Source organism: Oncorhynchus mykiss, chromosome 1 (genome assembly GCF_057628025.1).
Source record: "Oncorhynchus mykiss isolate SJ-2025 chromosome 1, ASM5762802v1, whole genome shotgun sequence".
NCBI classification, from domain to species: Eukaryota; Metazoa; Chordata; class Actinopteri; order Salmoniformes; family Salmonidae; genus Oncorhynchus; species Oncorhynchus mykiss.
In genome coordinates this window covers 54,178,600-54,202,673 of record NC_143022.1, presented here as the reverse complement: position 1 = coordinate 54,202,673, position 24,074 = coordinate 54,178,600, and the positions used below count along the sequence as shown (strand labels likewise).

Here is a 24,074-nt window from a genome sequence, read left to right as displayed (position 1 = left end):
CTCAACAAAAGGATAATTACATTTTTAGAGGACCAAAACATTCTGGTGGAAGAACAAAATGTTTTTTTTGTAAATCCAGAGCCTGTACAGATCATGTCTTCTCGGTCTGTACAATAATTAGAAATAGGTTGCATGAAGAGAAGCCTACTTTTGCATATTTCATTGATTTCCAGAAAGCTTTTGATTTTGTAAATAGGGATCTTTATCTTATAGTTTGTTAAAGACTGGGGTTGATGGGAAATGTTATCAAGCAATCCAGTCTCTTTACAAAGTACCAACTGATTGTGTGCGTGTTAATGAATATCGTACAGTTTGGTTTCCCACACCCTCGGGTAGTAGTTGAAGAACTAGTTTTAATGACGCCAACCTAAGTGTATGTAAACTTCCGACTTCATCTGTATGTGTATATATGCAGTGTGTACAGTTGAAGTCGGAGGTATACATACACTTAGGTTGGAGTCATTAAAACTAGTTTTTCAACCACTCCACCAGTTTCTTGTTCACAAACTATAGTTTTGGCAAGTCGGTTAGGGCATCTACTTTGTGCTTGACACAAGTAATTTTTCCAACAATTGTTTACAGACTGATTATTTCACTTATAATTCACTGTATCACAATTCCAGTGGGTCAGAAGTTTGCATTCACTAAGTTGACTGTGCCTTTAAACAGCTTGGAAAATTTCAGAAAAGGATGTCATGGCTTTAGAAGCTTCTGATAGGCTAATTGACATACTTTTTTGTCAATTGCATGTGTACCTGTGGATGTATTTCAAGGCCTACCTTCAAACTCAGTGCCTCTTTGCTTGACATCATGGGAAAATCAAAAGAAATCCAAAACCTCAGAAATACAATTGTAGACTTCCATAAGTCTGGTTCATCCTTGGGAGCAATTTCCAAACGCCTGAAGGTACCATGTTCATCTGTACAAACAATAGTACGCAAGTATAAACACCATGGGACCATGCAGCCGTCATACCACTCAGGAAGGAGGCGCTTTCTGTCTCCTTGAGATTAATGTACTTTGGTGTGAAAAGTGCAAATCAATCCCAGAACAACAGCAAAGGACCTTGTGAAGATGCTGGAGGAAACAGGTACAAAAGTATCTAAATCCACAGTAAAACGAGACCTATATTGACATAACCTGATAAGCCGCTCAGCAAGGAAGAAGCCACTGCTCTAAAACCGCCATAAAAATGGCAGACTACGGTTTGCAACTGCACATGGGGACAAAGATCGTACTTTTTGGAGAAATGTCCTCTGGTCTGATGAAACAAAAAGTGAACTGTTTGGCCATAATGACCATCGTCATTTTGGAGGAAAAGGGGGGAGACTTGCAAGCCGAAGAACACCATCCCAACCGTGAAGCACGGGGGTGGCAGCATCATGTTGTTGGGGTGCTTTGCACCAGGAGGGACTGGTGTACTTCACAAAATAGATGGCATCATGAGGAGGGAAATTATGGGGATATATTGAAGCAACATCAGTCAGGAAGTTAAAGCTTGGTCGCAAATGGGTCCAAGTGGACCATTTTTATTTAACTTGGCAAGTCAGTTGAGATCAAATTCTTATTTTCAGTGACAGCCTAGGAACAGTGGGGTAACTGCCTTGTTCAGGGGCAGAACAACAGATTTTTACCTTGTCAGCTCGGGGATTCAATCTTGCAACCTTTCGGTTTCTAGTCCAGTGCTCTAGGCTACCTGACGACCCCAAGTGTTCTTCCAAAGTTGTGGCAAAATGGCTTAAGGACAACAAAGTCAAGGTATTGGAGTGGCCATCAAAAAGCCCTGACCTCAGTCCTATAGAAAATGTGTGGGCAGAACTAAAAAAGTGTGTGCGAGCAAGGAGGCCTACAAACCTGACTCAGTTACACCAGCTCTGCCAGGAGGAATGGTCCAAAATTCACCCAATTTATTGTGGGAAGCTTGTGGAAGGCTACTCAAAACGTTTTACCCAAGTTAAAGAATTTAAAGGCAATGCTACTAAATACTAATTGAGTGTTTGTAAACTTCTGACCCACTGGGAATGTGATGAAAGAAATAAAAGCTGAAATAAATAATTCTCTCTACTATTAATCTGACATTTCACATTCTTAAAATATTGTGGTGATCCTAACTGACCTAAAAAAGGTAATTTTTACTAGGATTAAATGTCAGGTATTGTGAAAAACTGTTTAAATGTATTTGGCTAAGGTGTATGTAAACTTCCAACTTCAACTGTATGTATGTACTGTATATGTATGTACATTATTTTACTGCTCTAGGCATGTAATTATTGTTTGGATAACCTTATTTACTATTATGTATTGATTTATATTTTTATATATTTATTTATATATATATATATATTTTTTTTCTTTATTATATAAACATTTTTAATCTTTATGTGATGCACAATGCAGAGAATGCCAGAAGAATAATTATAATTTAATTACCATAGTGAATTATTGTAATGTTTGTTTATGTGTCAATTTAACCCTATAAGGGATGGGTTGCCAAATGGCGATTTGACACAAAAATAAAATGTAATTAATAAATGAATTAATTGATTATTCTACACACACACACACACACACACACACACACACACACACACACACACACACACACACACACACATCTCTCCCTCTCTCTGTCACTCTACAGTCTAATCGCCTTAGTACTCAGGGTGGATTCTGTGACAGACACGAAGGTCCTGCTTGATTTCTGCGGCTGTCTGAGGCTGAGGCTGTGTGAAAGAGCGGGAGAGACTCACCCCAACAGTCTGGATTTTCTATTAGAGTCTTCTTCTTTCTCTCCTTCAGGAAGATGGAACTAGAGAAACAGTGGATTAAAAAAGTCTCTCGGTCCATAGGCTCAGTTAGTGAATGTCAATGGCCCTAAGCAAGGTATTAATCCTCAAGGCTAAGATTGATGCCAGTGGAATCACCTGTTTTGATGTTCATTCAGAATAGGTGTTGCAGTATAAGTACAACGTAGACTTAACAGGCAAGGAATCTTGCCAAGTCTATGCACCCATGAACAGAAGGGGAAAAGCATACGTTTCTTTTGTTTCACATTATACCTTACTATTCAGTATGGGCATGCACATTTGCATTATGTGTGCATGATACTATGACATTCTTTGTTCTGACCTAGTATTTTCTGTAGTAATAACCAATGATTATCTCTGTTTCTCCACCCAACTGCATGCTCCACCCCCTTCCCCCCTCCCTCCCTCTCCCCCCTCTCTTCCTCTCCGTCTCTCCAGGTCCGCCTGGGTCTCCAGGTGGGGTGCGCGTGGAGGAGATCAGGGATAAGAGTGTGCGTCTGATCTGGAGCCGAGGTACAGACAACCACAGCCCCATCTCTAAATACACTATCCAGTGCCGGGACTCGTTCTCTCAGGAGGACTGGCGAGACGGCACCACATGTAAGTCAAATAAATAAAGGACATACGGTACCAGTCAAAAGTTTGGACCTACTCATTCCGGGGTTTTTCTTTTTTTTAAATTATTTTCTACATTGTAGAATTATATTGAAGACCTCAAAACTATGAAATAACACATATGGAATCATGTAGTAATCAAAAAAGTGTTAAACAAATCCCAAAATATATGTTTGATTCTTCAAAGTAGCCACCTTTTACCTTGATGACAGTGCTGCATACTCTTGCCATTCTCTCAACCAGCTCATGAGGTAGTCATCTGGAATTACCTTTTAGTTTTACTTTTAAGTTTCTTCAAGTGCAGTGGCAAAAACTATCAAGCGCTATGTTGAAACTGGCTCTCATGAGGACTGACACAGGAAAGGAAGACCAAGAATTACCTCTGCTGCAGAGGATAATTTCATTAGAGTTAACTACACCTCAGATTACAGTCCAAATAAATGCTTTACAGAGTTCAAGTAACAGACACATCTCAACATCAACTGTTCAGATGAGACTGCGTGAATCAGACCTTCATGGTCGATTTCTGCAAAGAAACCACTACTAAAGGACACCAATAATAAGAAGAGACTTGCTTGGGCCAAGAAACACGAGCAATGGACAATATACCGGTGGAAATCTGGGTTCAAATTTGAGATTTTTGGTTCCAACTGCCATGTCTTTGTGAGAGGCGAACGGATGATCACGGTGGGAACCACACAAGCGGAGAAGCATGGAGGAGGGGGTGTGATGGTGTGGGGGTGCTTTGCTGGTGACAGTGTCTGTGATTTATTTAGAATTTAAGGCACACTTAACCAGCATGGCCACCACAACATTCTGCAGCGATACACCATCCCATCTTGTTTTCACTTAGTGGGATTATCATTTGTTGTTCAACAGGACCATTACCCAACACACCTCCAGGCTGTGTTAGGGCTATTTGACCAAGAAGGAGAGTGATGGAGTGCTGCATCAGATGACCTGGCCTCCACAATCACCCGACCTCAACCCAATTGAGATGGTTTGGGATGAGTTGGACCGCAGAGTGAAGGAAAAACAGCGAACAAGTGTTCAACGTATGTGGGAACTCCTTCCAGACTGTAGGGAAAAGCATTCCAGGTGAAGCTGGTTGAGAGAATGTCAAGCGTTTGCAAAGCTGTCATCAAGGCAAAGGGTAGCTACTTCAAAGAATCTCAAATATAAAATATATTTGTTTAACACTTTTTTGGTTACTGCATGATTCCATATGTGTTATTTCATAGTTTTGATGTCTTAACTATTATTCTACAACGTAGAAAATAGCAAAAATAAAGAGAAACCCTGGAATGTTTAGGTTTGTCCAAACTTTTGACTGGTACTGTACATCAAACTGTAGACTGGTCAAATATGTACCCTAAATGTGTAGGTCTGGTCTTGCAGTTTGTACTGCCGCTTTCAGAACCCATACTAGTGTCTCCTCTCCAACCTTTTTTTGTCTCTCTCCTACTGTCTATCAGTCCAATAAAATATAATGTTTTACTCCATGAACACCAAAATCTGGTCAAATAAACTAACACTGAAGCGGAGACTGCTGTGGTGCCACTCTGACTGGCTAAGTGCCAGATACGTACAGTGCTTTCGGGAAAGTATTCAGACCCCTTCACTTTTTCCACATTTTGTTACATTACAGCCTTCTAAATTGGATTAAATAAATAAAAAAATCAATCTACACCACAATACCCCATAATGACATAGCAAACCTGTTTTTTTTTTTTTTTTTAGAAGTGCCAGTTATATTGCTATACATGGCGGAGCTCTTAAAGAAGCAAAACCTTCAGAGACCGAAACCAAAAAAGTTCTGGACGCATGGCATGTGTCCTCACAGGCACCGTTTCATAAGTCCTAGGTCAGCATTTATATCAAATGCAAAAAAAGATGAGCTCATTTACAGGACTACAAAGTCCTGTAAATGAGTGCTTTGGTCAGTAGCACCGAAGTAATACAACTTGTCTGAAAAAGACGTCCAAGTGCTGGCAGCATTTATACACACTCTGTTGTCATTGTTTATCTGACACTTCTCTGAGGTGAAACTATGTGTTTATGTATCTCTGTCTTCGGGTGCTTTTCAGTCTTTCAGTTTTTGTTACTCTTTAGTTTTTTTCTCCTCTTATGTTTGTTGTTTAGTAAATATTTACGTTTTTCTTTGTTTTTTTTCTTCTGCAATGTGAACATTTCCATGTCTGAAATGTGCTGTGTAAATAAAGCTTGATTTGATTTGTAGCCCCTCCAGATGTGGAAGGAAATGCAGAGTCGGCCACGGTGGTGGACTTGTTTCCCTGGACAGAGTATGAGTTCAGGGTGATAGCCACCAACACCCTGGGGACAGGAGACCCCAGCAGCCCCTCTCCCAAAGTCACTACGCTGGAGGCAGGTGAGTGGAACGGAGTTGGTACGGAACCGCCATCGCATCATGAGTAACCTTGCCTTAGATATGAAAACTTGTCTTGGCTACCAGAGCTAATGTCTAGGCCAGTGGTCACCAACCTTAACATGACTTAAAAACTGTAAGCCTATGCAACATTAACCTATTAAAAACAGTTGTGTTTTTTTGCAGTAGGCTATAGTCCCAATACACTATCACTATATATTGGCTATGCTTGAATTGCCCTGCCAATGTTGTTCTTCTCAGACCATTTAGAAATTATATTTAAAAATGTTGGGTATGCGATCACACTGGTAATTGTATTACTTGTGAGGCACAGCTGAGTGAGCATAATGATTTTCTATAATTCATTTTACTGGACTGATGGCCTGCATCTGATGGTCAGTTTAGGCTGGTAGCCTAGCGGGTAGCCCATTCCTGCAGTCAAACGACCGAGTGGCCTCATGGGTGGAATGTCATTCACATTTTTCATAATTTCATCATTAATAAACATGATTATTTTTTTAAATGCTGAAAATCCGGGGTTCGACGCCAAAAATCTTTGCTATATTTCAGTTTTCTGTGATGTATGTAAAGTGTAATATTGAATACATTTCAACCTGACACGGTACGTCCATGACCATGTGTGTCAGGTGCAAACTTTTGTTTCAAAGTAGATTATTTTAAAGACTACCAAGAAACACTCTGTGTGACCCTGATTTAGGCCACTGCAGTGAAAGGTTAAAAGCGGTGGGCCAGTAACGAGAGGTTGCTTGTTTAAATCCCAGAGCTGGCAAAGTGGAAAAATTGTCGGCTCTGCCCTTGAGCAAGGCAGTTAACCCCCAAACAACAACTGCTCCCCGGATGCCGATGACGTCGGTTAAAGGCAGCTCCCTCCGCACCTCTCTGGTTCTGAGAGGTTGGGTTAAATGCGGAAGACACATTACGTTTGAATGCATCCATTTGTGCAACTGACTTAGGTATCCCCTTTCCCCAGTCTGAGGAGAGGGAGGTAGAGAGAGGCTAGCGGTGAGGCTGCCTCTCACCTGACTCACTGTCCCTCTGCTCGCTCTCTGCTGAGAAAAGGGGACACAGTCTTCCAGCTGATGGCGAAACTCAAGTCGCACTGCATTGTTATCTACTACTACGGTGGGCAGGGTAGCCTAGTGGTTAGAGCGTTGGACAAGTAACCGGAAGGTTGCGAGTTCAAATCCCCGAGCTGACAAGGTACAAATCTGTCGTTCTGCCCCTGAACCCACTGTTCCTAGGCCGTCATTGAAAATAAGAATTTGTTCTTAACTGACCTGCCTAGTTAAATAAAGGTATAAAATAAAAACATCTGCCTCATGCACCAGTTCATGTTGTTACTCCTATGACCAGAGAAAGTGAAATATTCCTTGACACAAACCGCTAATGATACAGTAGCAACGCAAGCTTATCAAAACACTTTGCTATACTCATTCATGACTGCTGCGGTGCTGGTTGTAGTGCGTTTGAAAGTAGGGAGAACACGCATTTTATGGCTTGTAAAAGTGTTGAGAAAAGTGTGGACAGGTGCTGAATAACATCTTAGACATGAACCTACTCATAAAAACAGCCGTTCTTTGCTGTATTCGCCGAGTCTTTCTCTAGTCGCGGTTTTAAACGTTTTGAAATCTCACGGTCTCAACTTTGCTGTGCACGCACGGCTTCTTTTTACAGCCTACGGTACAAGGAAACTGTGCAGACAGACGGTGATCTGAGCTATCTGATTGGCCAGCGGTAGACCTATACGTTCACTTGATTTGCTCTCTAGGACTGCCGGGTCGGGTATGCAGAGTTCTACCTTCAGACACATGAAATAGTTCAGAATGGGAACTCTTTGCCTTCCCGGCACTAGAGCTTCTGAATCAAATGTACCTACTGCCAACTGCGATAAATAAATAAAATATGTATTTTTTAACATAAATATTTGGTGATCGACTATGAATGCCTTGGAGATCGACCAGTCGATCACTATCAACCTGTTGGTGACCACTGGCCTAGGCTTTAGCTCAGCGGGAGATCTGGTTTTGAACTGGAGATCTGGTTTTGAACCCCAGTCGGCCATTTAAGCTCAACATTGGAAAAAGTAGGCCTAGTGGAACCTTTCTAAAATAATAATATCTACTAGAAAACATCTCACGAAACCAAGACGCATGAGATAAGACTGAGCTTTAAGCAGAGCAGGAACGAGCTGTAGCCTTTCTACCCCCACAGTGTGGCATCGGTCCCATATGAACATTAATGCACTTGGCAGCATTAGTGACAGTGATATGGTATTTGCAAAGCCAATGCTTCGTCAGTACTGGTGCCAATGGAAGGGTACAGTATGTGTTGTTTGGCATTGTCCTGTGTGGACAATGGCCCCTATTCACAATGTGTCTCAGAGTAGCAGTTCTGATCTCGGATTTAGTTGGACCTTTTTAGATCATAATGAATATGATCAAATGGACAGGCTGGATCCTACTCTGATGGGCTTTGTGAATACTGCCCTGTGAATGTGAACTCAGATCTTGGCGTTTTGCTTTTAGTTCCTGTGGTGGCGCCCTCAGACATCGGCGGCGGCGGCGGGACCAGCAGGGAGCTGACCATAACTTGGACGGTAGGTCTAGCCAATACTTTTTCCAGGGTGACCTATGACCACGAACTCAACTTCCCTCCTAAATCTGATCTGACAACAGCCAGGAGCAAGCCAATGGAGACGAGCATTAGCAGAAGTTTTTGCACATGCAAAGTACATTTAGTTTTTGCCTTTCTTTTCCTCCTCTTTGCAAGGCAGTGCAAAACAGCTATGAAAGTACGGTGGCTATATTCATGTAGGAAGAGGGAAGAAAACACATCCCACCACAGCACATTCGTAACAGTGCGGTTTGACGGATAAACGCGGGTGTCCAGAAGTGCTTTTGTACCGGTCTCTCACTTGTTTACACTCACAACACGATCACCAGCAAATCTATCAGTGATAGGTATCAGGCATTAGCTAGCCTCCGTTTCTCTGCTGCCCCCTTTAGGAATTTGTCATTGCGCTCCTGGGCAAATTGCCTTTTCTTGCTAGAAGCCTGGCAGCATCAATCCTACAGCAGTTGGTCGATGTGATGAGGCTTGTGTTTAAAGGTTAACTGTGTGTGTTTAGAGGTTAGCGGTGTCTGATGCATGTACGTCACGCAGAACATATGGTCTGATGGTGCCTGAGCCAAGCTAGGAGATGAGGCATGGGGAGAGGGTGTTGGTCTAATAATAAGAGTGTCATAACTTTGGAATAAACACTCTGTCAGAAACACAGTCGTCATGTTTACTAGAATTAGTATTATATAAACATGCTTTAGAGTGACGATAACCCTTTTTATTTTGGGTCTGGCAATTGTCTTGTCACTCAGCGTAACGCTCTCTGCAAGGATGTCTTTTGTTTCTGTGGATATTTCTGTTATTCTCCGTCATTCAATTCTTGTTTCTATTCCATCTACCTCCAGCCAGTGCAGCCACAGTACTACTATGGACGTAACTTTGGCTACATCATCGCCTTTAAGCCCCGGGATGGCTACGAGTGGAGGAAGGTGACTGTGGCAGACCCCGGGGCTAAACACTACGTCCACAAAGACCCGTCCATCCTCGCCTCCACAGAGTTTGAGGTCAAAGTGAAGGCCTTCAACAGCAAAGGGGAAGGACCCTATAGTCTCATGGCTGTCATCTACTCTGCACAGGACGGTAAGCACAGATCGAGGATCATCTTACTCCTAAACCCAAACCGCAAGCATCGGTGGGGAAAACAGAAAAACTGAACCCAGACTATTGCACTCTGTCCGCAGCATAGCGAGAGCAGGGCTCTTCAGAATGCCACACCTTCATATCAACTGTTTCAATCTGTCAGTGTCAATTATTTATCAGCACGGTGACTTTTTAATGGCGTGGGATATACTTCATAACTAATCCCAAAGATGAATGTGAAGAATTGTACCCTTAGAATGTGAACCCTCTCTACCCTCCCTCCATCTCTCCCTACCTCTCTCCCTCCCTCCATTCCCCGCCCTCATCAGAGTAGGATTATCGTGATCTTTGTGGCATGAACCAGAAAGCTAATTATTCACCCCAAGGATGCCAAGCATTTAGCCCACTTATTAACTTCAGCTGACAGACAATCAAGATAGCCACTACGGAGAGATGCTCAGTTGCGGTGGTAACGCTCGTTGGGAGTGCAAAAGAGGAGAGAAGCATTCAGTTAAGCTTGACGACGTGTGCGTGAAGGTTTCTTGGTGCGGTGCCCGCCGTGGGATTTAAACATCCAAAGAAGGTCAGCGCTCTGTCTTGGAGCGAAGACTCTGAGAGTGTGCCTTGGGTCATAACTCAGAGGAAAGTTTCTGTCACTGAGCTTGTTCCAAGTAATGATTAATGGCTGTTAACAGATGCCTCCTTACCAAGACTGAGGGAGGTCTGCATGAACAGGTCAGACTTGGTGCCAACATGAAGTTGTAAAGTGAAAGAGAAACTATATTCATAGAAAATGGATAGTTACTGTAGATGGGTGTATGGAGGAAATACTTTTACAGGGTCTCTCTCTCTCTCTCTCTCTCTGTGTCTTATAGTGTCTTAAATTATATATCTGTGTGTGCCACCAGTGCCATCTAAAGCCCCGACTAGTGTGGGGGCCAGGGCGCTGTCCGCCACTGAGGCCATCGTGTGGTGGCTTCCTGTCACCCAGCACACTGTAGAAGGCTACCAGGTCAGTACTATGTGTCTTTGTCTATGAGGAGTAACATGACTGTTTGTCAGATAGAAGTAGAAGCGACCTGTCTGCACCAACCCAGAGTCCTCCAAACAATGGACTAACCCTGAGTCCTCCAAACAATGGACTAACCCTGAGTCCTCCAAACAATGGACTAACCCTGAGTCCTCCAAACAATGGACTAACCCTGAGTCCTCCAAACAATGGACTAAACCTGAGTCCTCCAAACAATGGACTAACCCTGAGTCCTCCAAACAATGGACTAACCCTGAGTCCTCCAAACAATGGACTAACCCTGAGTCCTCCAAACAATGGACTAACCCTGAGTCCTCCAAACAATGGACTAACCCTGAGTCCTCCAAACAATGGACTAACCCAGAGTCCTCCAAACAATGGACTAACCCAAAGTCCTCCAAACAATGGACTAACCCTGAGTCCTCCAAACAATGGACTAAACCTGAGTCCTCCAAACAATGGACTAAGCCTGAGTACTCCATTGTATTTGATCCAGCACAATCAGCTAGTAGTCATTACCATATTATTTTACCAGGAAGTATTTAGGCCTTAAAATATTTTATATACAGTATATTGAGTCTCTGTGATCGTCTCCTTCTTCTCCTGTCCAGGTGCGGTACTGGAGGAAGGCGGAGGACAGCGAGACGTCCAGTCAGAGGGTGGTGGTGTCCAGCAGAGAGAACCAGACCAGGCTGGATAACATGAGGCCAGACTCCCACTACCTCATAGAGGTCAAGGCCTACAATGCAGCCGGATACGGACCCCCCAGCCAACACTTACAGATCTACACCAAGAAAGCCCGTACGTATTTTTATCTCCGGGCTGGTTTCCTGGAAATAAATGAAGACTACTCTTAGACTAATCTGTGTCTGGGAGACTGATCCTCGGCTAAATAATCGTCAGCATATTCTGAGTTATGAACCGGGGTGCAAAAGTGTAATCTCACTGATTCTGTGTTTGGTTGTCACCTGATCCTTACACTGTAGAACAATTCTTCTTCTGTTTTTCGCCAGCCCCAAGCCGGCCTCCTAAAATAATCAGTAAAAAGCTGAAAGGCACATCAGTGAATATCGCCTGGGAACATGTTGAGCCCTTGGCCAACGAGTCAACAATAGATGGCTACAAGGTGGGTACAGTTTTACAAATGCATGGAAGCTTGTAGTGTAGTTAAAAAAAGGCCTGTACTTCAGATTAACACATGAGCAATAGTCTCTCTCCAGCATCTGCCACATACGCACGAGACGTAACAGATTTCTTAAAGCTACAGCTTTCAAAACTCAACCAAGCTAGAAGGTCCACATTACTCGACACGACATACAGTGTACTCAAGTGCCTTTCTCATACACTGCAAAAAGTGAAATCTAAGCAAGCCTGAATATCCTATATTGAGTGATAATTCACTTTTTTACCAAGCTAAATGATTTAACGTCATTGGCAGATAATTTTGCTTATTGTAACTTAAAAAAAGGCTTATTACAAGTAAGGGTACCAAAGCCTCCCTCCCAGAGAATCTTAACACATACTGTGGTCGCTTTGAGGCAGACAATACCAAGCCATCCAGGAGGACTCTCGCTGTTCCGGACGACCAGGTGATTTTCACTCTCCGAGGCTGATGCGAGGAAAACTCTCAAAAGAGTAAAAACTCACAAAGCTGCCAGCCCAGACGGCATCCCTGGCCGCATCCTCAGAGTGTGTTCTGACCAGCTGGTGGGTGTCTTCTCGGACATATTCAACCTGCCCCAGGCCGTAGTGCCCACCTGCTATAAGGACAGCACCAATATACCAGTGCCAAAGAAAAACAAGGTGTCATGCCCAAAACCGCCCTGTCGCACTCACCCCGCTCATCATGAAGTGCTCACGTTAAGGCCAGCACGCCAGGTACACTGGACACACTCCAATTTGCCTACCGCTCCAACAGATCCACGGTAGATGGCATTTCCATCACTATTCACACGGCCGTAACTCATCTGGACAAGAGGAACACCTATGTGAGCGTACTGATCATCGACTACAGTTTAGCATTCAACACTATTGTTCCCTCCAAGCTTGACCCTCTGCAGCATCAGGTTCGCTGACGAAACCACGGTGGTAGGCCTCATAACCAACCACGAAGAGTCGGCCTATAGAGAGGAGGTAAGCGGAATTGTGGTGCCAGGCCCGCAACCTCTCCCTCAACATCAGCGAAACAAATGAGTTAATTGTTGGCTTCAGGAAGCAGAGGAGGGAACATTCCCCGATCCACATCAATGGGACTGGAGTAGAGAGAGTGAGACGTTTTAAGTTCCTCGGCGTCCACATTACCGAGGACTTGACATGGACCAACAACACCACCACTCTTGTCAAGAGGGCGCAACAGTGTCTCTACTTCCTAAGGCTGCCAAATTAAGGCTGAAATTTGGCATGCCACCCCGGGGCCTCTCCTAATACTACCCGCTGCATCATTGAGAGCGTCCTGACCAGTTGCATCACGGCCTGGTATGGGGAATTGCTCCATCCACGACCAAACGGCCCTCCAATGGGTGAAGACTGTCCAGTACACCACCGGGACCATGTTCCCACCCATCCAGGACATCTATTTGAAACAGTGTGGAAGGCCGGCAGCATCCTTACTGTCGAGCAGACGGTATTGGAGTATGAGGTATGATGCCAACAGGCTCAGAGACCAACAGGCTCTATCTACAAGCCATCAGAGAGCTGGCCCCTCTAGACCAGCCACCTGCACTGACTCTCTGTACCTTAGCACACATGCACTCACTCATTCATACACTCACATAGATATACAGTGGCATGAAAAAGTATGTGAACCCTTGGTAATTACCTGGATTTCTTCATACATTTGTCATCAAATTTGATCTGATCTTGATCTAAGTCACAACAACAGACAAACACAGTGTGCTTAAACTAATAACACTCCTTATTGTATTTTTCTTGTCTATATTGAATACATAATTTAACCATTTACGGTGTAGGTTGGAACAAGTATGTGAACCCCTAGGCTAATGACTTCTCCAAAAGCTAATTGGAGTCAGGAGTCCGCTAACCTGGAGTCCAATTAATGAGACGAGATTGGAGATGTTGGTTAGAGATGCCCTGCCCTATAAAAAAAAACGATCACAAAATTTGAGTTTGCTATTCACAAGAAGCATTGCCTGATGTGAACCGTGTCTCAAACAAAAGAGATCTCAGAAGACCTAAGATTAAGAATTGTTGACTTGCATAAAGCTGGAAAGGGTTACAAATGTATCTATAAAAGCCTTGATATTCATCAGTCCACGGCCTGGACAGCTTGCTATCATCAACAGAAAAATGAATTTCCAAGTTCATCAAGACATTTTGCAGGGGATTGTAAGGCTCTCTGTCTGCCAATTGAAGCTCAACAAAAGTTGGGTGATGCAACAGGACAACGACCCAAAACACAGAAGTAATTCAACAACAGAACGGCTTCAACAGAAGAAAATACGCCTTCTGAAGTGGCTCAGTCAGAGTCCTGACCTCAAGCCGATTGAGATGCTGTGTCATGACCTCAAGAAAATGGTTCACACCAGACATCCCAAGAATATTGCTGAACTGAAACAATATTGTAAAGAGGAATGGTCCAACATTACACCTGATCGTGCAGATCTGATCCGCAACTACTGAAAATGTTTGGTTGAGGTTATTGCTGCCAAAGGATGCTCAACCAGTTATCAAATCATAGAGTTCACATACTTTTTCAATCCTGCACTGTGATTGTTTACACGGTGTGTTCAATAAAGACATGAACAAGTATAAATGTTTGTGTGTTATTAGTTTAAGCAGACTGTTTGTCTATTGTTGTGACCTAGATGAAGATCAAATCAAATTGTATGACCAATTAATGCAGAAATCCAGGTAATTCCAAAGGGTTCACATACTTTTTCTTGCCACTGTACACTCATACACGCACGCACGCACACGCACGCACACACACACACACACACACACACACACACACATACATGGATGCTACACACATCACAAACTGCTGCTACAAGATTGCTAAATACTTCACAATTTAAAACACTTGCCCACCAATCCCCCTTCCCCAAAACACTTTTAAATATTGGGCTAAAAATTGTGCCTTCCTGTATTACACTATAATGTTTATTCTATTCTACTGGGCAATTTACTTTATGTTTGTATTCTTATCTTTTATTATTTATTATTGTTGTTGTATTGTCGAGAAGGAACCTGCACGTAAGCATTTTGTTGGACAGTGTATACCATGTGTATCCCATACATACAAGACAATTAAGGGAATTATCAGTCAATATAAGATATTTAGGCTTGCTTATATTTCACTTTTTGCAGTGTAGTCACAGCTCCTTAGTATGAACATATATGAACTGATCTAATATTCTGTCTGTGTGTTGGTCTCCATACAGGTCCTGTACAGGCAGGCCAGCAAATCCACTGGGATGCTGTTTACCACTGGGAAGCGGTCCATAGACCTGCCCATGCACAAGGATGGGGACTACATAGTGGAGGTCAGGGCTCACAGCGAGGGAGGAGACGGGGCTGTGGCCCAAATACGCATCTCAGGTAACACATCAATCAAATATCAACGTAATACATTTACAAAAATGTATAAAGCCCCTTTTTAGAGGCAGAAATGAATATGACACAAATTGGAGGCTGATTGTGAGGAGGTGCTATAGATTAAGTAACACAGCGCCAACATAATAACACTTGAGTGAAGCACTGTAGTCCATCTGAAGTTGAATCCCATATTTGGTGCGATGGGGAGATATCACCATCTTATCCAAGGCAGCTGGCCCTCCATTTGTCAAACCCCTTCCATTATAATCCCCCCCGGAGCTCCGATTCCCAGGAGTCTGTGTAATCAAGCTGTCAGGTTGGCCTGGCCTCCATGATAACAGCTACCCAGGAGGGGGTTTCCCTCTTCCTCTTCTCACAAGACCCCCTCTACCCCTTGATCCATCCACCCAGACTCTCAGCCAACCCTCCATCCTCCACCCCATCCACTCAGCCAGTCGTTCAGTCAGTCGGCCAGTCAATCTGAAGTCAGTGGGCCATCACCAGGCTTTTGTAATGGACTTTAGACTAAAGCCTTTCCACCCATCTTATACCTCTATAATAATATCCACTATGAAAATGTCAGTGACAGCTCCTGTCCATGGGCCCCCTGGTTGACTGTGACAAATGACTCTGGCTTTCGGTGGCCATCTTTAAAACTGAAATAATCCTGCTATTTTATGACGGCCCAAGGAATCAGCTGTAGGCTACACAATGCACCCATCTATACATACATTTGGAATCAGTTCACCAATGGCTTCTCTACTGGAGCGAGCCCTCATGAATGTAGCATGTGTGGATTGAAACAGAGGTGAGCTCTCTATGACAATAAATGTTGTGTCAGCCAGCCATAACCGTCAGCCAGTAATTTACAGTACATGTCATCCATCTCCAAATTGGATGTGGCATTCACATTTTGCCACTGAAAAAAAAAAAAAAACCTGACTCTGTCTTGCCGTACAAATTCTAGATCCAATCTTTGGCTTATTGAGAACATGTCACACCATATTACACAGGTGGTAGGGAGAGGGGACACTCAGAGGGGTACACAGCATGATATCATAAAACCATGAAGGAAAGTGGTCGAAACTTTTGTCGCCAATTAACAACATTGGAGCATAAATTGCAGTGTGCACTCACTCTTTTTACCATTTTCTAAGCATATGATTTGATATCCACTACCTGCTCAAACACATTGGATAGTGCGTATGAAATATTTTCCTATCGTGAAACCATACACAGGATCCCTAACAGAACAGACCAAATATACATGGCTTGGTTGATAGGTTAGAACGCTACCCAAACTGTAATTGAAACGTCACCATTGTGCCTCTGTCTGTCTCCCTCCAGGTGGAGGCATCATGGCTGCCAAGTCCCTCAGCTTGGCCTCCCTGCTTCTGGTGGCTCTGCTCTGCCTGATGGGCCTCTGAATGTAGCGCCATCTTTCTCTGTCTTCACTGTCCAGTCCAGTGAAGGAGACTCTGTGAAGTTGACGCCTATCTATGACAACTTTGGTTTCCACAACCTTTGGTTTCACCTTGCAGGCCAAAAAAAAACATATTCCCCGTTTCGAGGAATTAAGGCTCTGTTTGTGGGGAAAAAGACACAATACAAAATTTGGACAGAGAAGATATCTGGGATCTCTCTTATTTTAAACCTACATTATCGTTGAAGGAGGAGCGTCTAAAGGGGGTGTTTCAACTTTTTCAATATGCCTTATATGTGAACGGTTACACTTATCTTTCACAATGCCATGACTGGCTCTTGACTGGGTGAGGTGTTAGTGCATAGGTACTGCACCAAGATGGCAGGTAACTGTTTAAAAAAAATATTGTGATTACAGGCCTTTCTTGTTCATTCATGAAGGTACAGTAGCTTCAAAGTGTGTGTTTCATTTGATGTATGGCATTATGGGCAATTGTTACAACATAGCATTCCATATATAGTGTATATATATATATATAAGCTTAGCAGGTAATATAGTTGTGAAGGATAAGTGTATGAGTTTCTGAAAATGTCTTTGTGTTTTATATGCATTTCAGTGACTTTTTCTTCCCCCTTTTTCTTTTCTTTTTTCAAGATGAATTACACCATCCCCTTTACAGAGATACAGTCAAATCAAATCTCTACTCATGGTCCCCGGCATCCTACGATTTCTCTTATCGAACATCATCAGACAAAAGAGCAATTCATGTAATACTAATATAATATATGCAATGTATATGGTTCTGCTATCTTAATAAGTACATATAGCCAGTACATATAGCTTACTATTAACGCTGTAACTTCTTTGTTCAGAGAAACGTTGATTTTTATCTCACAGAAACATGCTTATTTCCAACTCGTAACGCTCTCGAAAACGAATGGACCCCGTTTACAAGTGTTTGCATGTAGCCATTGTTATCAGAAAGAGTTTCCTGACAAAACAAGAGAAACTTCTCAGCCAGAGTGATGCGAGCATTTTTAGCACATGCATATCTGTGTATGTAAAAGTTGAATGTATTGATGAACTGTGGGAACGAGAAATTAGCTTGAAAACATATCAGACCTGCAGTTTGTATATATCCATAAAAAGGATGCGGATTCATGATTTCGACTGGCTGAGAAAAGCTGCCTGCCTGTCTGTCTCATCCGGACTCCCGGCACGTTCATTGCTATGGGACAGCTGGAGATCGAATTTGAATATTGTAACAATGTTGCAAATACCTGAGGGACACACCGCAAGGTTTATACAAAAATCCGCTGTTGAAAACTAAATGTTAGTCTTAAAGAAATGTGAGATAATGTCTAGATGCTTTTTATAGTGGAGATCAAGTTTATAAATTGTGACCGACCGGCTTAAATCGGTCTCGTGCCGCAAAATTTGAAATAGTGTTTTTTTTTTTTTTACATTGGATAAAAGTGGAGACTCAGAGCTACAAAATGGTATTTCATACACTGCATTTGAGGAACAATGGGAAAGTAATTCTGCTTTGAAAGTTGATAAACTTATAAACTCACTTTTGAGAAAATTGCCTTTTGAATGTTTTGGTACCTACTGGAGTAGGGTGTCTACACCCATTCAGCATTGTTCACACCCTCTTAAAATGGGTGGGGCTAAACAATGAACCATAATCCCAATCCATAGAGTGCTAGCTAAAGTTATCCAAATAGGTTCAGTGTTAGCTAGTTAGCTTGCTAACATTAGGCTATAACTAGCAATGCGAAATGGCATTCTGATATAACATTAAAGTTACTACACACAGATCATAAGCATAATATTAGCTAGCGAGCCTGCCATCTAATGTCAGCTAGCTAGCTAACAGCAAGCTTTAGCTTGCAATGAAAACAACTTTCTGACAAAATTATAAACGTATAATATCTGAAACTGTAGCTAGACTCTTACCCATATACATGGACGAATGCTTCATGGCAGATTGCAACCCCGTTCATTAAATAAGACATCCTGTGTTGTTTCCATTTTGTTTGTATGCTTTTTTGCCAACGTTTACTGACATATTCAACCGCCGTTATTCTGCACTCTGGCACACTCAGACGAGTGCTCTGAAACAGTTGCTGCAGTGACGTTCTATTGAAATGGATACTTGCATAGTAGAGTCTTTTGTTAAGTGTTACTACACGATAAATAAAATAAAAAAGCAGCGTTAGATTGGATTACCTAGACATAATGACCAGCTCAAATAGACAGAAGCGTGCTATATGGCAGACCAATCCAAACTCATCTCTTGGCATGTCCAGCCCACTCATTATCTCAGCCAATCATGACTAGCGGGACGGTTGCTGTCTTTTTAACCAACTGTGCTCGTAATTTAACAATTTTATTCGCATAGAGCCTTGCAAAAGTACTTATCCCCCTTGGCGTTTTTCCTATTTTGCTGCATTACAACTTGTAATTTAAATGGATTTTTATTTCATAGTATTTATTAAACAGTCTAAATTGGTGAAGTGAAATGAAAAAAATGACTTGTTTCAAAAAATGATATAAAATAAAAAATGGAAAAGTGGTGCATGCGTATGTATTCACCCCTTTACCATGAAGCTCCTAAATAAGATCTGGTGCAACCAATGACCTTCAGAAGTCACATAATTAGTTAAAGAAAGTCCACCTGTGTGCAATCTAAGTGTCACATAATCCGCCACATGATCTCAGTATATATACACCTGTTCTGAAAGGCCCCAGAGTCTGCAACACCACTAAGCAAGTGGCACCATGAAGACCAAGGAGCTCTCCAAACAGGTCACGGACAATGTTGTGGAGAACTACAGATAAGGTTGAGTTGTAAAAAAATATCAGAAACTTTGAACATTCCACAGATCACCATTAAATGCATTATTAAAATGTTTTAAAGAATATGACACCACAACAAACCTGCCAAGAGAGGGCCACCCACCAAAACACACAGACCAGGCAAGGAGGGCATTAATCAGAGAGGCAATAAAGAGACCAAAGGTAACCCTGAAGGAGCTGCAAAGCTCCACAGCTGAGATTGGAGTATCTGTCCATATGACCACTTTAAGCCGTACACTCCACAGAACTGTGCTTTACAGAAGAGTGGCCAGAAAAAAAACATTGCTTAAAGAATGAAATAAGCAAACACATTTGGTGTTTGCCAAAGGGCATGTGGGAGACTCCCCAAACGTATGGAAGAAGGTACTCTGGTCAGATGAGTAAAACATTTAGCTTTTTGGCCATCAAGGAAAATGCTATGTCTGGCGCAAACCCAACACCTCTCATCAACCCAAGAACACCATCCACACAGTGAAGCATGGTGGTGGCAGCATCATGCTATGGGGATGTTTTTCATTGACAGGGACTGGGAAACTGGTCAGAATTGAAGGAATGATGGATTACACTAAATACAGGGAAATTCTTGAGGGAAAACTGTTTCAGTCTCCCAGAGATTTGAGCCTGGGACGGACGTTCACCTTCCAGCAGGACAATGGTCCTAAGCATACTGCTAAAGCAACACTCGAGTGGTTTAAGGGGAAACATTTAAAAGTCTTGGAATGGCCTTGTCAAAGCCTAGACCTCAATTCAATTGAGAATCTGTGGTATGACTTAAAGATTGCTGTACACCAGTGGAACCCATCCAACTCGAAGGAGCTGGAGCAGTTTTGCATTGAAGAATGGGCAAAAATCCCAGTGGCTAGATGTGCCAAGCTTATAGAGACATACCCCAAGAGACTTGCAGCTGTAATTGCTGCAAAAGGTGGCTAATGCTAATAATTATGCATGCTCAAGTTTTCAGTTTTTTTGTCTTATTTCTTGTTTGTTTCACAATAAAACATATTTTGCATCTTCAAAGTGTTGTGTAAATCAAATGATAAAAACCCCCGCAAAATCCATTTTATTTCCAGATTGTAAGGCAACAAAACAGGAAAAATGCCAGGGGGTGAATACTTTGGCAAGCCACTGTATTTACAGATGGCATACAAGTTTCTTATTCAGGCACATGAAAGTTCACATGTTCCAGAATGAACAATGAACGCATTTTGATAAATAAAAAAGTTCAAACAGCTCTCCTGTGAAGTAGTCACCCTCGACACACGCCTAGTTGCCTGACTGGGCTGATAAAACAGTGGATTGCGCAGTCAGGTGGAACAGAGTAAATAGGCATTTTAACGTCATAGACTTAGCTGGTGGTAACTTGTTGAATAGACACCGGCTGAAATGCGGTTTTTAACCAATCAGCATTCAGGACTAGACCCACCGGTTGTATAACATGACATAAACAATGTGTGACAGTAGTGTATTTGGTTTGCTTGTCAGGACACCTAACTGTCCCGTGACCATCGCCTTGCCATAACATGTGTCCAGTGTTGTAAGCATGTACACTTGGAGGAACCATATCAACTAAACTGAGTTTGGAATCATAGAAATAGAAATATAGAATGGGTGTTTTCCCTTCTAAGGATTCTATTTATGTGGTTTGAATATCCCATGAAAGAGTACATTGAGCACAAAAAGGCTTTGTTTTGACTGTATCAGACCTTAGTGGTAGACTACATGCTGGTGCTTTGTAAAGAATGTTTTGCATTTGGTTTCATCTTTTTAATGTCTCATTTATTTCGTTTTTTTTTTAATGTTTTATTTTTTATGTTTCAGCCCCTTTTTAATCAATGTCTGAAGTGTGAGTGTCACTATCAACAGTGACGCAGTGACTCTCGCTCAGTAAGTAAGCGTGCAATGTCTGTTTGAATCTTGAATGGCTATTTAAATTGTATTACACGTAACACAACCTGCCTAGCTCCTATAACAGTTATACTACTATTGTGTGTCATGGTCCATAAACTGGTGCAACTCAAGATAAATAACACAAACTTTCAATACCCGTATCATAGTCCTCCAAAGCTCATTCATTGGTCCTACTATGTTTGCGACATTCATTTGTCTTTTTTTATTAACAACATGAGAGTTATGATGTCATCAGAGATATATAGAGTATGCATTATCAATTGGTGTTGTTGTTCATCATTATGACCCGCCACTGGTTAAACAGTAGAGATGTATTACTGTTATTTCCCGCCAGAAGTATAAAAATGCAGATTTCTTTTTTTTTTTTTTTCTCCCTGAATACATGTTCGGTGTGATACTAGCCATGCTTTTACTAGCTCTGGTCCAGGGTGTTCTAGCTCTGGTCCAGGGTGTTCAAGTGGCTTGCTACGCAAGGCTCAAGCAGCGCCCTGGACCAGAGCTATGCCTCTGCATACATTGTGACTATGTCAACAAGACACCTACCAAAGTGCTTTCCCTGGTTTCCCCTCATGCGACAAGTCATTGAAAGAGTTGCCAAATGCATGAATGCCTTGAACTTTGATATTTGGAAGGAAAGTTGCTATTACTACATCCTAACATGCATGACATTGGAAAGTGATTATAGGCCTATATGGTAAAGAAGCTCCATCCATACATTGCAATGAGTCAACGCATCATACATACAGGCAACTTCCTATCAGCTTCCTATGAACTCAACATGCCTTTGTGGCAAATAATAATAAACATTAATTCCATTATGAGTGACATCCCTTTATGTCAGAGACTGTGTGTTATGTGTGCATACAGCACAGTCTATAGATAAGCCTAACATGTGCATTAGCAAGCCAGTCATCTCAAGGGGAAGTCTATGGAGGACAGGGTTGCAAATGTTTCTAAACTTTCCCAAAATTCCCAGCGTTTCCAGAAATCCCAAATGGAGGATTCCCAATATTCCCAAATTTTCCAAGAAATCCAGTTGGAGGATTCACCTGAGAATTTGGGAAAAATGTCTGGATTTTTTTTTCATCCTAATGGGGGTTAAGGTCTTACAGAAAAAAACCTAAACTGACTAAAGGAATCTCACTCATTCAAGTTCAGTAGGCCCTACTGGTCAGTCCTGTGCTCGGTCTCATGCATTACTGTAAGATGGGTTGGGCTTTGATGACATCACCGTTGTTGACACAGCAGCATTGTTTGGCTGTATGTTCAGTGCTGTATTCATACTGTACTGAGTCTGAATCGCACATGTTGAGAGGGCTGAAACTGGACTCTCCAATTGGCTGGACATAAAAGGAACAATAAAAGTTTAGTTAACTATCCATTTAAGGTGACTTGTCTCTTTTTATATCTTGTCTTGAATGTCCATAGGCCGACTGAAGTACAGAATGTACAGTGAATAAATGAAGGAAAGACTAAACTCTATGTGCACAAAACCAAAGTCTCAGCTGAATAAACATAAGATCATTGAAGAGCTAAATGAAATTCCAGAAAGCGGTGTTGTGCATTAAGGTCTAAAATAGCTGTTCCACAGCCTAAAACCACCTATACTCTGGGGTAGTAATTAGTTGGAAAGTTGCTAATTCGCTGAAGTTGCCCGTGATCAGATTTGAACACGCAACCTTTGGGTTGCTAGATGTTCACGTTATACACCCATCCATACACCCTGAACAAACACCTCCTTTCGTTTTTGACTTAAGTAATCTTCTGTCTTGTGTAACCATATCAAACGTAACATATTATACTAACTTGATTGTCCCGGATTTACATGTATTATGTTATGTCTAGTCTATGAGACCAGGCTGCTAAAACAGACTCCATTAGATTGAACTTGCCTATTTTTTCTCTGGACAATATAATTTGGTCCAATAACAGGGGTAAATTATACTCAAACCTCGCAACAGTTAAGTATCTCAAATATAAACATTGCATTGTGAACAGTAATAATTTGTATGTACTTCCAGTAAATATGTAGGCCATGAGTATTAATATTTACCAATACAAAGACAATAATAAACATAATTGAATATTAGGCAAAGTGGACTTTCCCAATGGTGTCACAACAGTCAATAACAGTGTGCACCTCTGGACGAGGATGCCCTTTGGCAGAGTGCAGGAAAACAGGTGATCAGAACCTAAGATATGTTTCCTAATTCCTACTGAATTGTAGAATGTGTTAGAAAAAAAAGCTTTTTTGAAAAACTATTTAATTCCTACATCTCCTAGTGGGGACTTTACCACTGAGGGCTAGAGGTGGTTGACTCGAGAACTGCTGGTGTACAGACTTTGCACCGGAAGTCGGAATGCATTTGATTTTTCTCATTCATAAAGCTCTCCCTGCTCAATGCAGTACTTCCTCAGTAACATAGCTGTGGTAGACCTTTTTTTACCGGGGTTTCAGGTTTTTAAGATTTGTATTTAGGATATTGTCATGGAAAAGTAGGCCTATACGGTCTAACTGTGAAAACATGTAATTCCCGTGTTTCCCCTACAACAGTGGTCACCAACCTTTTCTGAGTCAAGATCACTTTCTGAGTCTGAAAGCAAGCAGAGATTTACCGCTCAGGTTTGTTTTAAACGTGACATACCGTAAGCCTATGCATCATTAACTAATTAAAAACAGTACTGTAGCAATGAGGTTTGTGCAGTAGGCTATAGGCCCAATACCTTATCACTATGCTTGAATTGCCCTGCCAATGTTGTTCTTCT

The 24,074-nt window shown here is 42.0% G+C and overlaps 1 protein-coding gene across 2 annotated transcripts in view; it reads left to right on the top strand.

The window, feature by feature from the left end:
• LOC110524655 (contactin-1a) overlaps nucleotides 1-22,689 on the top strand; it is a 123,336-nt gene extending 100,647 nt beyond the window's left edge. For both annotated transcript variants that reach the window (XM_021604503.3, XM_021604512.3), the window contains exons 17-25: nucleotides 3,246-3,407; nucleotides 5,662-5,811; nucleotides 8,355-8,425; nucleotides 9,294-9,528; nucleotides 10,437-10,540; nucleotides 11,170-11,359; nucleotides 11,572-11,684; nucleotides 14,962-15,118; nucleotides 16,463-22,689. In XM_021604503.3, the coding sequence (XP_021460178.2) occupies nucleotides 3,246-3,407; nucleotides 5,662-5,811; nucleotides 8,355-8,425; nucleotides 9,294-9,528; nucleotides 10,437-10,540; nucleotides 11,170-11,359; nucleotides 11,572-11,684; nucleotides 14,962-15,118; nucleotides 16,463-16,542 (1,262 nt within the window). In that variant the 3' untranslated portion in view covers nucleotides 16,543-22,689. The remainder of the gene's footprint in view (nucleotides 1-3,245; nucleotides 3,408-5,661; nucleotides 5,812-8,354; nucleotides 8,426-9,293; nucleotides 9,529-10,436; nucleotides 10,541-11,169; nucleotides 11,360-11,571; nucleotides 11,685-14,961; nucleotides 15,119-16,462) is intronic.
• The last annotated feature ends 1,385 nt before the right edge of the window (nucleotides 22,690-24,074 follow it).